Source organism: Oryzias latipes, chromosome 1 (genome assembly GCF_002234675.1).
Source record: "Oryzias latipes chromosome 1, ASM223467v1".
Lineage (NCBI taxonomy): Eukaryota > Metazoa > Chordata > Actinopteri > Beloniformes > Adrianichthyidae > Oryzias > Oryzias latipes.
The window spans coordinates 37297098-37310173 of NC_019859.2; the positions used below are offsets into that span (position 1 = coordinate 37297098).

General features: G+C 46.4%; 1 protein-coding gene and 1 long non-coding RNA gene across 4 annotated transcripts in view; one reads left to right on the plus strand and one right to left on the minus strand.

Annotated features, from left to right (window-relative positions):
* The window catches only part of LOC110014634, a 19675-nt gene extending 17404 nt beyond the window's left edge, over positions 1–2271 (plus strand). The window contains exons 2-3 of the long non-coding RNA XR_002289621.1: positions 1515–1606; positions 2062–2271. This is a non-coding gene — a long non-coding RNA (uncharacterized LOC110014634). The remainder of the gene's footprint in view (positions 1–1514; positions 1607–2061) is intronic.
* Positions 2272–5810: 3539 nt separating this feature from the next.
* Positions 5811–12328, minus strand: clta (clathrin light chain A). Of its 3 annotated transcripts, XM_023952267.1 has the most exons (7): positions 12039–12328; positions 11621–11649; positions 10754–10871; positions 9729–9840; positions 9354–9407; positions 7654–7689; positions 5811–6672 (listed from the first exon to the last, which is right to left on the minus strand). In XM_023952267.1, the coding sequence occupies exons 1-7, from the start codon at positions 12214–12216 to the stop codon at positions 6501–6503; spliced, it is 699 nt and encodes a 232-aa protein (XP_023808035.1). In that variant the 5' UTR covers positions 12217–12328; the 3' UTR covers positions 5811–6500. The 3 variants fall into 3 exon arrangements, with proteins under 3 accessions (XP_023808035.1, XP_023808066.1, XP_023808090.1); XM_023952298.1 differs by lacking the exon at positions 7654–7689; XM_023952322.1 differs by lacking the exons at positions 7654–7689; positions 9354–9407 and having other exon boundaries at positions 12039–12326.
* Positions 12329–13076: the final 748 nt, after the last annotated feature.

The following is a 13076-nucleotide window of genomic DNA, read 5'->3' on the forward strand; positions in this document are numbered from 1 at the left end:
TAGGTCCATGATACACTATGTTACCAAAAGGATTGGCTCTCCTGCCTTGACTCACATATGAACAGAACCCATAGAGCTCAGTATGATGTATTTCACCTTCTGCAGCTTTTACAGCTTCAACTCTTCAGGAAAGGGTGTCAACAAGGTTGAGGAGTGTTTCCAGGAATTGTTGACCATTCTTCCAAAAGGTCATTGGTGAGGTCACACACTGATGTTGGTGGAGAGACCTGGCTCTCAGTCTCTGCTCTAATTCATCCCAAAGGTGTTCTATGGGGTTCAGGTCAGGACTCTGTCCAGTTCATCACACCAGACTCTGTCCTCCATGTCTTCATGGACCTTGCTTTGGTCACTGGTGCACAGTCATGGCGGAAGAGGAAGGGGCCGCTCCAAACTGATCCCACAAGGTTGGGAGCATGGAATTGTCCAAAATGTTTTGGTATCCTGTGGCTTGGATGCAGCTGGAAACCCATGAAGCTCTCTGCATGTTGGACTTGGGCTAATCTGAAGGTCACATGATCTTTGGAGCTCTGTAGCATCTGACTGCAGAAAGTTGGTGACCTCCTTGACCTTCAGCATCTTCTGACCCCTCTCCATCAGGTTACGTGGTCGACCACTTGGTGGCTGAGCTGCTGTTGTTCCCAAACTCTTCCATGTTGTTCTCATAGAGCTGACAGCCAACTGTGGAAGATTTAGGAGCGAGGACATTTCACCTCTGGTTTGTTGCACAGGTGGCGTCCTATGACAGTTCCACGCTGGAATTCACTGATGTTTGTAGAAACAGACTGCATGTCTGTGTGATGATTTGTTACACCTGTGGGCAGAACAAGAGATTAGGACACCTGTTCCGCCCACTGCCACCATTCTGATCATTTGGATGCGTGACTGAATACTTTTGGTATTATAGTGCATCTTATAGAGATTTGTTCTTTTGTACAGAGGTAGATGTAGTTCAGGAGCCTGTCGCGTTGAATGGTAGTGAATCTGCAGAACGTAAAATAATTTATGTGTGAAGGCCAACTGGTATAGTGGAGCACCATCTACTAATGTACAGGCCAGGAGCACATTAATATCATAAATGTCTAATTTCTTCAATTTATTAATTAAAGGTGCAGTGTGTGAATTCCATTGGAGAAAGTTACAATTCTCACAATTTAATTAACATTATTTTGTATAAGTATCCTCTTAACCCTTGTTCTATCCTAGGCACTTTAACGTTGGGAGGTGGGTCATCTAGACCCATTAGACAGTGCTCTGAACCTTTTTTCTTCAATGATTTGTGATCTTCACTTGTGTCCATGGATTACATGAAATCTTTCCACCTTTATCCACTTTTGTCATGGTAGGGAAAACACCTCAATGGAAGGGGGGGGGGGGTCATAGGATAGCACAAGGGTTAAGGTGCATCCTCAAGCAGTATTGCAGTACGTTAAGTAAGGGTAGACTAAACTCTGACATACCACTAGGAAACATTTTGTTGTCCTGAGGAGAGTTTTTCTGTGTCACCATGGATGCAGGTGTCGGACGGTCCTAAAGCTGCCATTCCTGACGAGTCTGCAGTCAATCCTTCAGGGAGGGTACCAGGGAGGTCTCTTTAAAGACCTTCTAGGTAAATTCTTCTTTCCATACAGCCTTCATGGCAGCTGTCCAGTGTTTTCCTTATCAAGAAATACAGTTTGGGAAGTAACAGACGGTTTGGGGCTTTGGGTCTTGTTGGGACCTTTTACCTTCAAAAGTGAAGCCAGATCCTTAAACGTCTCGATAAGATCTAGACCACAGTTCTTCCTTTCTCGTCCTTTGAGAAATCAAACAAGTCAGAAGTCTTCAGCATACTAAGACCCCCACCCCCATGCGGCTCCATCAGACTAACCTCATGACAAACAAAAAAAGCCCTGTAGTTATTTCAAAGTTGAAGCAGCTGACGTTTTTGGTGATGTCTCCTGTTCCATGGGACTGTGATAAGACACACCTGAACCCTTCATTCTGTGAGAAAAGACATGTTTGTGTTCAGAGCAGACACATCCTGACCTTGATGCTTATCTTGGACTGTTCCATCTCTTTCAGGCAGATGCAGTTTCCAGGTCACCCTCATCGCTGCCATGAAAATCCTGTTGTTGCTGTTTTTAACATATTTTTGCAGCATTTTTCCCATGGAGGACATGAAGAAAGGAAAATTTAGAATGAAACTGCATTTCTGAGGATTTCTTTATTTTAATTGTTGTGGGAAGATGAAAACATTCCTGAAAAAGATCATATTTGTGACAGAAAATACGGTGGGCGGGGCCACAAGCTCCCTGCTCTGAGCTCTCAGCAATGGGGAGAGGAAGTGGGGGTGGGGTTGCTCCACACCAACAGTCCCACCCACAACTCAGAGGTGAATGTTTAATGAACTCCTGCTGCTCTGCATAAACTAAGTTCTAGAAAACGACCCAAAAACGACAGAATCATTACAAAAAGACCGCTGGGAGGGATTTGAAAACATTTGAAGATGATCAGAGTGAAACTTTAAAAATCCATAGAGACTTTTTGAAGACCTGGAAAACGGACCTTAGTGTTATTTGAAGTGTTTAGATACAAAATAACTCGGATGTAAAGATTAATCAATGAATCGATTCATCCAACCAGATTGATGCGAGTTGTTTGTCAAAATGACTTAAATCGTTATAAATCATTTTGAAATGAGACAAACCAATAATATTGGAAAATACCATTTGGACCGAGGTCCAGTAGGTTTATTTTACTATGAGATAAAACCGACCAATCACAGCGGACAACACACACGTGATGTCATCAACACGGATCAGTCCATCATTCCAGTCCAATGTGTGGGCAGACTTTGAAAAAGAATCATATTTGTGAGATAAATGAGGGAAAGTTTTTGTTGCTAACCTCCCAAATATACCATATGCTTTGAAAAAGCAGAAAGGAGTCCTAGAATAGAGCCATGTGGAACACCACAAGCTTATCAAATTTTTGTTGTGTGGGGAAAATTTAGGGAATTGTTTTTAATACTTGCCAAATATTTATTTTTTAAAGCAGCGATTGTAAAAATGTACAACTTCAAGCTTAATGATATACACTGGAAAATATACAGATTCTGGAAAATATACAGTTTAGGTTGTTTTAGACGTATCCTCAGCATTTGACACTGTAGATCATAAAATACTGTTGGGCAGATCAGAAAATGAGTTGGTATTGCTGGATTTGTTTTAAAGTGGTTTACCTCCTACCTGACTAACAGAACATTCTCTGTTTATATTCATGGTATACTTTCTGATACCTCTCCACTCCTACGTGGTGTTCCCCAGGGATCTGTTTTAGGACCACTGTTGTTTTTAATGTACATCTACCCACTTGGAAAGCTTTTAAATAACTTGAAAAATGTGTCATACCATTTCTGTGCTGATGATATTCAGCTATACTGCTCCTTCAATGACTCAGAACTCCACAAACTTACGGAACTACTAGATTGCCTTGCCGGTGTTCAATCTTGGCTCACAAGTAACAGCTAAATCAAGAAAAGACGGAAACACTAATAGTTGCCCCAGAAAACACAATCCCAATAATTTCCCAGCATCTTGGTTCTTTGAGCTCCTCTGTACAGCCCTGTATCAGAAATCTTGGCGTCTGGTTTGACCAGTCAATGTCTTTGGACCGTCATTCCAGCCTTTTAATTAGAAATTGTTTGATCATTTATGTAACATAGCCAAACTACAAGCCATGCTTTTATTTCTTCTCGTTTAGATTATTGTAATACTCTTTATAATCGTTTTAATTCTTAGCCGTCTTCAGTTAGTTCAAAACACTGCTGCAAGGCTTTTAACAGGATCTGACAAAAGGGAACACATTACCCCCATTTTATTCTCCTTGCACTAGCTCCCAATTACCGTAAGTGGCTTATCGATTTTAAAACTTTAGTTTTACCCTTTAGAGCTGTAACCCTTGTGTTATCCTAGGCACTTTCACATTGGGAGTTGGGTCATCTAGACCCACTAGACAGTGCTCTGAACCTTTGTTCTTCAATGATTTGTGATCTTCACTGGTGTCCATGGATTACATGAAATCTTTCCACCTTTATCCACCTTTGTTATGGTAGGGAGAACACCTCAATGGAAGGGGGGGGGGGGGGTCATCTAAGATAGCACAAGGGTTACATGGACAGACCCCAAAATATGTATCAGACTTGCTCTGTCCCTACGCTCCGATCAAAATCTTTTAAAGATTTTTAGGACCAAATATAAAACCAGAGGTGAGCGGTCGTCCCAGACTCTGGAATGCCCTCCCTCTGTCCCTTCGTGTGTCCGACACCATCGATTTTTTTAAAAGTCAACTGAAGACACTTTTATTCATAAATACTTTTAGCTGACTGGTTTCATTATTTTTATTCTACGTTTATTCTTCTTTAATTTAGTTTTGCTCTACATCATATTTAATTGATTGTTTTTCTGCTTTTACTGTATTGCATGTTTTTTATAAACTATTATAAACTACTAAAATATTTATTATATTTAATTTATGTATTGTATGTTTTTTTTATGGGCGGCCGTGGAGCAGCGGTAGGGCGGTCGACCCATGATCGTAAGATTGCAGGTTCGATTCCCACCTTGCATGCCCATGTGTCGAAGTGTCCTTGGGCAAGACACTGAGCCCCACCTTGCCTCTGGTGGGAGGCTGGCGCCAGTGTTTGACAGCGGAGCCGCCATCAGTGTGTGACTGTGTGTGTGCATGGGTGAATGGGACTGACTGTAAAGCGCTTTGGGCCTTCAATTAAGGTATCTTAAGGTACCATCTACCATTTACGCCATTTTATTGTTCAGGGCTTTGTGATTTTATGTGAAAGGCGCTATATACGGTAAATGAAACTTATTTAATAAAGTCATGTGACCATCCAGTGTCTAGAATGTTCTAAGAATGTTCCCTTTGGATTCTTTGGATGTGGAAAAACAACAGTGGTGAACTTTAGGAAACTAACATGTGAATGGATTTGACATTCATTCTAGTTTACTTGTTGGTTTGGACACAGATTTCATTTAACTTGATGATCTGGAAGAAATCCAAGAATCTGGAAAACTGTTCAGTAGCAGGAATTTCTGTCTGGAAGTTTGGATGAAGAGGATCTGGATCCACTTTAGGGCAGAGGATCTGGATCCACTTCAGGGCAGAGGATCTGGATCCACTTCAGGGCAGAGGATCTGGATCCACTTTAGGGCAGAGGATCTGGATCCACTTCAGGGCAGAGGATCTGGATCCACTTCAGGGCAGAGGATCTGGATCCAATCGGATCGTTCAAATGAAGTTACAGCCATAAAATCAGGGAACACTGGTTCTGCGTTCACCACTGGGACGGTTCCGTGTGACGTCCAGCTTTCTATCCTGTCAGAGCTTTGATTCTGCTTTGAAATATTTAGATTTAGAATTCTGCAGAGTAAAACCTGTTGCTGAGATCCAACAGTCCAATCCCATCTTTTCCCTAAAATGACATTTGTCTGAACCTACATGTCAGTGTTTAGTTCACAGCTATGAGAAAGCCAAACACATTTGAGCTGCTTTACAGAAGAACACGGTTGATGAAGACCGGGCTGGGAGAAAGGGCAGGTCATCTGGAAGAAGCCGTGCGCATCCGTGTGCCGTGCGCATCCGTGTGCCGTGCGCATCCGTGTGCCGTGCGCATCCGTGTGCCGTGCACATCCGTGTGCCGTGCACATCCGTGTGCCGTGCACATCCGGTTGGAGCCAGAATGACGTTTTTCTTTGACCCAAAATCTTAGAAATCAAAGGTTTTCAGAGCAAAAAGGTAAGAAAAGACAAAAGCGGTGAACAGTACAGCAGTTTACTTCATTCTGAGATTGAAATCAAATGGACGATGAACACTCTGGTCAGTCTGGCCTTCTGTTCCAGTGACATGTTCTATATACTGTATATATTCTGCATATGTACATAGGTACACTCATAAAGTACACACTACTCAGGTTTTAACACACACAAACATGTAATGGCTGGACTTTGTTCAGTTGTGACGGGAGAACAGAGGCTTCAATATTCAAATGCATAGATTGGAACAACATGCCACAAACTGCTACTACACACTACACACACAGCATTTGGAGTTTTGCTGGAGTTTGGTCCTCAGAGAACAAGAACACAACTTTGGACAGCTTTTTAAAGAAGGTAAACCGGACAGGTGTGTGAAGGACAGGCAGATGACCGTTTCTGGACCCCCCCCTCCGGCTGGCTCTGACATCACCACACATAAAAAACACTTTGGGGGCTTTTGCTGTTAGAAGTGTAGCACAAACAAACAGGAACCTTCCCTTTTAGTGTCCCAACACCAAATCTACAGTGAAACCACAGAACCGGGCCGAACGGGTTCTTCATACAAGCTTTAAAGTGTGTGTGTGTGTGTGTGTGTGTGTGGGGGGGGGGGGGGGGGGGGGGGGGGGCAGGACCGTTCTCTTGATGTTAGCAGATGAATGGATGTGTGGAGGGAGGAGGGTGGAAGACGGCCTAGCGGACCAGGGGGGACTGCTTCAGGGAGATGAGCACGGAGCGCATGCGGGACACGTCCTTGGCCTGCTTACTGGACTTGGGGTTGAAGTCGCAGAGCCGGGCCACCCGCTCCCACTCGGTGCCGGGGTTGTTCTCGTCCAGGTCTGAAATCATGGCTTCCTCGGCCGCCCTGAAGGTCACACGGGGGAGAAAAGCCGTCAGCGGAGGGACAGATGGAGGACGGACATAGAACGGCCAAAAGAAAACCTCTGCTGAGCACCAACGCAGGTTCTGAACTCAACGGTCCGGTCAGAACCAACACCACGGCTTCTCTTCTGCAAATGAGATGAAATGTTGGTTCAGCGCCAGGACGACGTCAGTCTGGGCTTTGAACTCAGCAGAGACCCCTCAGGCCGGCAAACCCCGTCACCACGGAGACCTCGCTCAACAGCCGCCACGGCCACAGCCTACGACCTGCAGCACCCGACTCCGCCCCCACCCTGACGTACACACACCACTACACAAACAACACTTTGAACATCAATCAAAGGTAAAGCTTTCTTTGCTTGGTAGAAATGGGATTCCGTCTGGCCCTGAGGGTCTGGACCCGACCCGACCCGACCGCTGCTGCCTGGTCTGGATCTCGTCGACAAAGAACCAAGTATTGACATGATGAGCTCATCTCGTTTTTGTGTTTTTAAACCAAATGAGCAGGAAGCATTGCTGGACCTGAGCCATGCATGCTGTGGCAAAAGAGCGCAGCGAGAAAAAAAAAAAAAAACAGGTCTCAGCGAGTCACCGATCTACTTCTCTGACAAGGGGATCAAACCAGCGACACCGGGAACCGCAGGTCAGCGCCCACAACAGCCCACCCACAAACCCAAACCTCCGCCTTCCTGCATCTCTATTTTCTTTTTAGAATTTCCCAGCCTGCTTCTGAATAAAACCAACTACAAACTAAGACAGGGCACACACAACAACGAGCCAACCCACAACAAATACACAAGGAACTGAGGGGGGACAACAAACATCTACTGACACAAGATTTACCCCACAGGGAGGCAAACCAGGAGAAACACACCAACACACTCACCAAACTCCATCTATACTGGATAAGAATGACAGAATCAAACCAGAATGGGGAGGTTCTGGGTTTCTTTGGTTACTTAACTGGTCTAGGCGGTAGCAAGGATGGTTTATGTGTGTGCTTAAGGTGCAGAGGGAGAAACAAGGAGAAACAGTTTCACCATCAGAGTTCAGATCAACAGAGAAGATGGGAAAGAAAAGTCAGAAGAGACAAACAAATGTGCCGAAGACGACATGCAAGTGCAGCTGGAGCTCCGCCCCTCTGGAAGAGTGGGCGGCGTGCAGCCTTTGCTTTGGAACGTCATTGAAGCTTGAAGCTTCTGCAGCTTCAGCAGTTAATGCAAAGCTGAGAGAGAAGGGAGGGTTCCACAGACCCACGTGGGGGTCAGAGGTCGCATGGAGAAGAATGGGGGACACTGACCGTCACTCCACCACCAGAACCACATCCCTGCATGTGGTTCTGCATAAAGGTCAGAACGGACCGGATGGAAGTTCACCACAAAGGCTGCACCCTTCCAGCTGACGTCACCTCAGCACGTTAGCATGCCACGCCCCCAAACTGACCAGCTGTCAGCTCAGCACGTTAGCATACCACGCCCCAAACTGACCAGCTGTCAGCTCAGCACGTTAGCATGCCACGCCCCCAAACTGACCAGCTGTCAGCTCAGCACGTTAGCATGCCACGCCCCCAAAATGACCAGCTCCAGGCGTTACGACGCCCACTAAGCTAAGCAGCAGTTTGAAGCAGTTGTGTTTTCACAGCCAGCACACCCCCCCCCCCCCCCCCCCCCCCACACACACACTATCCCGCTGTGTTCTGCAGGGATGGCAGCAGACACGCCCACATCTGCGTCTCAAAGCGGCGTCTGAATGTTCGACCAGTTGAACCCAAACAGAAAAACGTCCTACAGATTCAGGAAAACGTTCCTCCTGCAGAAAGGAAGCGGGAATGTTGGACACAACTGCTCCAAAGCCGTGTAAACGTCATGCAGGAGGTTTCAGCCGCTTCAGACTGCCTGACATCTTTAAATGCATTTGGAGGGTTTGGAGCATCAACACCAGAAAACAAGGATGCATGGGGAAGCGTGAGAGTGAAGGACTAGCATGGAAACGAGGGGGAAGTAGACCGACGGGGGACAACAGACCGTCATCTGGCCCAGGATTATAACCCTGATCTCAGATCAGATCTGGTTTTGTTTTGCTTTCTAATAATTTGCTGCAAGATGGATAAATGAGCAACCTGAACACGAAACAGAGAATTTCCCTTTAAATTAGAACTCCAGCGTCTTAATGCTCCTCTTTGCTATTCCTGCTCTTTATTTGCTGTTTTTAAGCGTTTCCACAAATTAGACATAGTCATCGTTTGCATTGGAGCTCGACGAGTGGCTGTGTGATCACTGAGAAAAACAGAAGAATTTACAGAAACGCTCAGCACAAAGGAGAAAATCCTAAATATTTATTCACTGCAGTTTGAAAAAAAAAAAAAAAGAGGCCAATTAGTTTCTGCAGTCAGATTAGCTGCAGAATCCCACCAAAGCCCTGAATTCAGTCTCAACCACAGCAGGCCTGTGCTAGAATATCACTGAAACGCCTCTGCAAGCCTCCAAAAGGATCGGTCTACCTCTGGGGAAGCTGGTCCATGCAGACGCGGGGCTGAAGCTAAGGTCCACACTGTTCACACCGACCAGCACGCACAGGATTCTGACTAATGAAGGACTGATGGCGTGAAGCAAACAGAAGCAGAAAGGATGGGAATGAAGGGAGGATGCTAGTGGAGCCACATACACATAACCAATGAGCTCAGAGAAGGGCTGCTTGTAGAAGTCTTCATCCAGAACCCTGGACAGACATCAGGAAGCAGAGCAGCAGGTAAAGGGAGAAGATTGGAACACAGCATTGTCAGTCAGCACACAGTGAAACATTTGATCATCAAGAAGGACTTTTACACCTGCCACCAGCTCAGAGGAGAGGAAAAAGGCAGAACCAGAGTCTGAGCTGAGAACATGTGTCTTTACACACGGCTAACACTACATGCAGACACGCCTGGAAGAAGACATTTCTGTTCTGGAAAAGCGGCACATTTCAATCACTGTGCAGCCTCACCCCCACGGATCATTATTTAAGCTTAGTTTATGCTGTCCTGCACGTGCGCCCCCCAACCTGTTGTTGGTCTTGGTCTTCTCCAGCTGCTCGTTCTGCCTGGCGTGCCACTCCTCCAGCTCCAGCTTGGCCTTCTCCTTCCACTCAGACTCCTGCTTACGCGAGTTAGCATCTGTGGAGACGCGGCAAAGCCGAGAACGGTGGAAAGGTGAAGACGACGAACGGAAGGAGCAATGCAGACGAGGGTTAGCGGGAGACTTCTCAAAACCTTAAAGCCCCCCCCCATGAAAGCACTGCTTTAACTGCTTCTTGTAGCATTTTTATGAGCCAGAAAATAAAGCTCAAATTTATATTTCAGAGTATTTATTCAAATCGTTGTGAATCAGGAGCAGACGAAAAAACGCCCTTTTAAAAAGATCAAATTAGTGAGGTAGAAAATTCACTGGGCGGGGCCAAAGTCTCCCTGCTCCGCCCCTTTCTGATGCAAACTAACAGATCTATGAACGTCTTTGTTTGGGAGCCGCCCATTTCCTGACGTCATCCTCGGCAGCAGGTCTGCGTTTCTCCCAAAGATGGATGTTTATGGAGAGAAATTAGACTCAGTCGGATTTGTGCGTGCGTAATTCTTGATTTGTGCGTAAATTAGGATTAAATTAGGATAGGAAAATTCTAATGACCGAGCATTCCACTGGTATTTAAACGCAGCACTTACGGACGAATTTGTGAGACGTGAAAACAGTCTCACGGTAGATCCGTGCGTAACTTCGTAAATTGCATTTTGTATTTTTTTCATTTTATATTTTTTTAACTTATACACAAAACGTATTATGTGAGTAACAAATCACGCAAAAATCCAAATTTATGCACAAATCCTAATTTACGCACAAATCAAGAATTACGCACGCACAAATCCGACTGAGTCTAATTTCTCTCCATAGATGTTCATATTGTTCATGACAGCGTTTAGCTCCACGGAGCAACAATGAACAGATGTTTGGGGCGGGGCTTTAACAGTAAAGGGGTTGGATGGGTTAGAGGTGACAGGATAACAGTGGTGGATGACCTGCTCCTAAAATGAGACGTACCTAGTACCTCCAGCCTCTCTCTTTGCTCCTCCCTCCATTTGCGCAGACTCTCAGGCTCAGCCTGCAGCCGGTCTGCAGTAGAAATGGCTGCATACGCATCAGATGGACCGTTGCTTTCCTGCCAAACAAAAACTGTCACATCACAGCCGTTTGCAGCTTTGCTCCAGCAGTTATAGACCAGCCATGACATCCTCTATCCTCAGCTTTTCCACTTTCTGCTGTGAAAACTTGGCTTTTCCGGTTTTCAGAAGACTAGCAGGATATTCACTTCAGAAGTTAAACCTTGTTGTTGTGAGAAGTCCTGACTGTGCAGAGAGAAACTGTTGCAACAGCGGCACAGGAAAAGGAAGCTGAAGTCATCAGCAGCCGGCTGCAAACATGCAGCTCAGCAGAACTCTGGACTTTACCACATAAAAGCCTGGAGAGACACAGCAGCAGCACAACTACACACCTCAGTTTATGACTAGAGGAAAACTGTCCTCATGCAGTTTGAGGAACCCAACAGATCAGCTTCCAGTTCTGTGAGGATTCAGCTGAAGCCCACTCACACCACCAGAAACCTTCTTTAGGGGTTCGTTTGTTTTATGTGAGCAGACAATGATTCTCTAATCCAGGCAGCGGCTCTCATTCTACATGACATATATCTGCACACAGATGCCCTCCTGACTACCAGCAACGGCCTGAATTACCCCACATTTCTCCCAAGCACTGCTTCCTGCTGATAACTGCTTTCGGTGTCTACAGAGGACATTTGGGATTTTCAGTGATGCAAATGTGAAGGGCTGGGGCTCTGGGAAATGTAGTTTCTGGTGGACTGACTGATCCAACAGCAGGAAGTGAGGGGGATGATGGGAAATGAGGCTTTACCCCGTGGATGTCTCCGTTGATAACACCATCTGCGGAGGGACAAAAGAGGACGGTTAAGCGGGAACATCCGACACTAAAGTACAGAAAATTAATGTCCTCTTTGATCAAACTTTCGCGCGATCATCAAAATGCTAGCATTAGCATTAGCCGAGCCTTCCCATCATGAAAGGAGCCGCCAAGGCCAAAGGCTGTGGGTCAGTGTCCTCCAGAACACCACAGAATGAATGACACCGCTCTAGAACGCACCGAACCCGCTAGCAGAGTTAGCATTAGCCACCGGCGGACCGACACGGGTCTCAAATGACCCGGCCGTTGCGCTCACGAGACCGTCACGGAGCTCCGCGCGCCTCTTCGCAGTTGCATCGTCAAATTCCCGCCGACCGAGAGAACATTGCTGTATTTGACCACGGGGGCTCACCGCCGGAGTCTCCCAGGGAGGGGGGCACCTCTCCTCCGTCCAGGATGCTGAAGCCCTCGTCGTTTTCAATCCCCGCGATTTCGCTCTCCTGCTGAGCCAGGAAGGCGGCGGCGGGGTCCTCCTCCGAGCCGACGCCGTTCCCGGCGGCGGGCGCGTTGAGCAAGTCAAAGTCGTCCATTCCGGTTGAGTCTGGGAACGGAGAAACGTCAGAAACGGCGAGCAGGTGTATCCGTACACGAAGACGCAAAGCGGGGCGGACGGCGGGGAGAAGACGTGGGTTTAGCAAAGCGGAAGTCACACTCTGACCAATCACAGAGCAGGAAGGATGACTGACAGTCCTTACAGCCAATAGCGCGACAGATGCCTCAAAATAGGACCAATGGGATTCTCTAGTCTGTCTGCGTGGGTCCCATGACCTGCTACGTAAAATCACAAACTGTTTAAAAACCCTCTGCAGTTCTGATCTACGCTTATCATTCATTTACCGACTATTTTGCTGAGTCCATTAGAAAAGAATCAGAAAAGGTTCCGTAAGAATATTGTCGGTGAATTCTGTCTGTTCAAGGTTCGGGTTTTGTCAATGCAGTTCTGGTGAGGTGTGTCCGGTTCAGGTGAGGCTGGTATTGTGTCCTCATGGTGAATTATTAACACACCAGGCCAGCCTCGGAGGCTCAAATGAAGGAATCAGCAGACGACGAACACAGAGAACAAAGCAACATTCAACCGAACCGTCATCACAGACAGACAGCGTTCCAGACATTAGACAGAGTCCTCAGTTTAAACACGACAGAACTGAAGAAATGAAATAAACAACAGAGCTGGATGAGGTCAACCAATGGAAAACTTTAATGAGGTCAGCTGTTTTACATGCGTAACCATGACATCAGGCAAAACTATCACAAGTTTTCATAACATAATAGCTATAAGGCCAAAATAAAAAGCTGTCGCCTCCACATTTCTTTACTTTAGAAACTAAATTAGCTGCCCCCCCCCCCCCCCCCCCCCCCCCCCCCCCCCCCCGTTTTCTCCCTTTTGGGG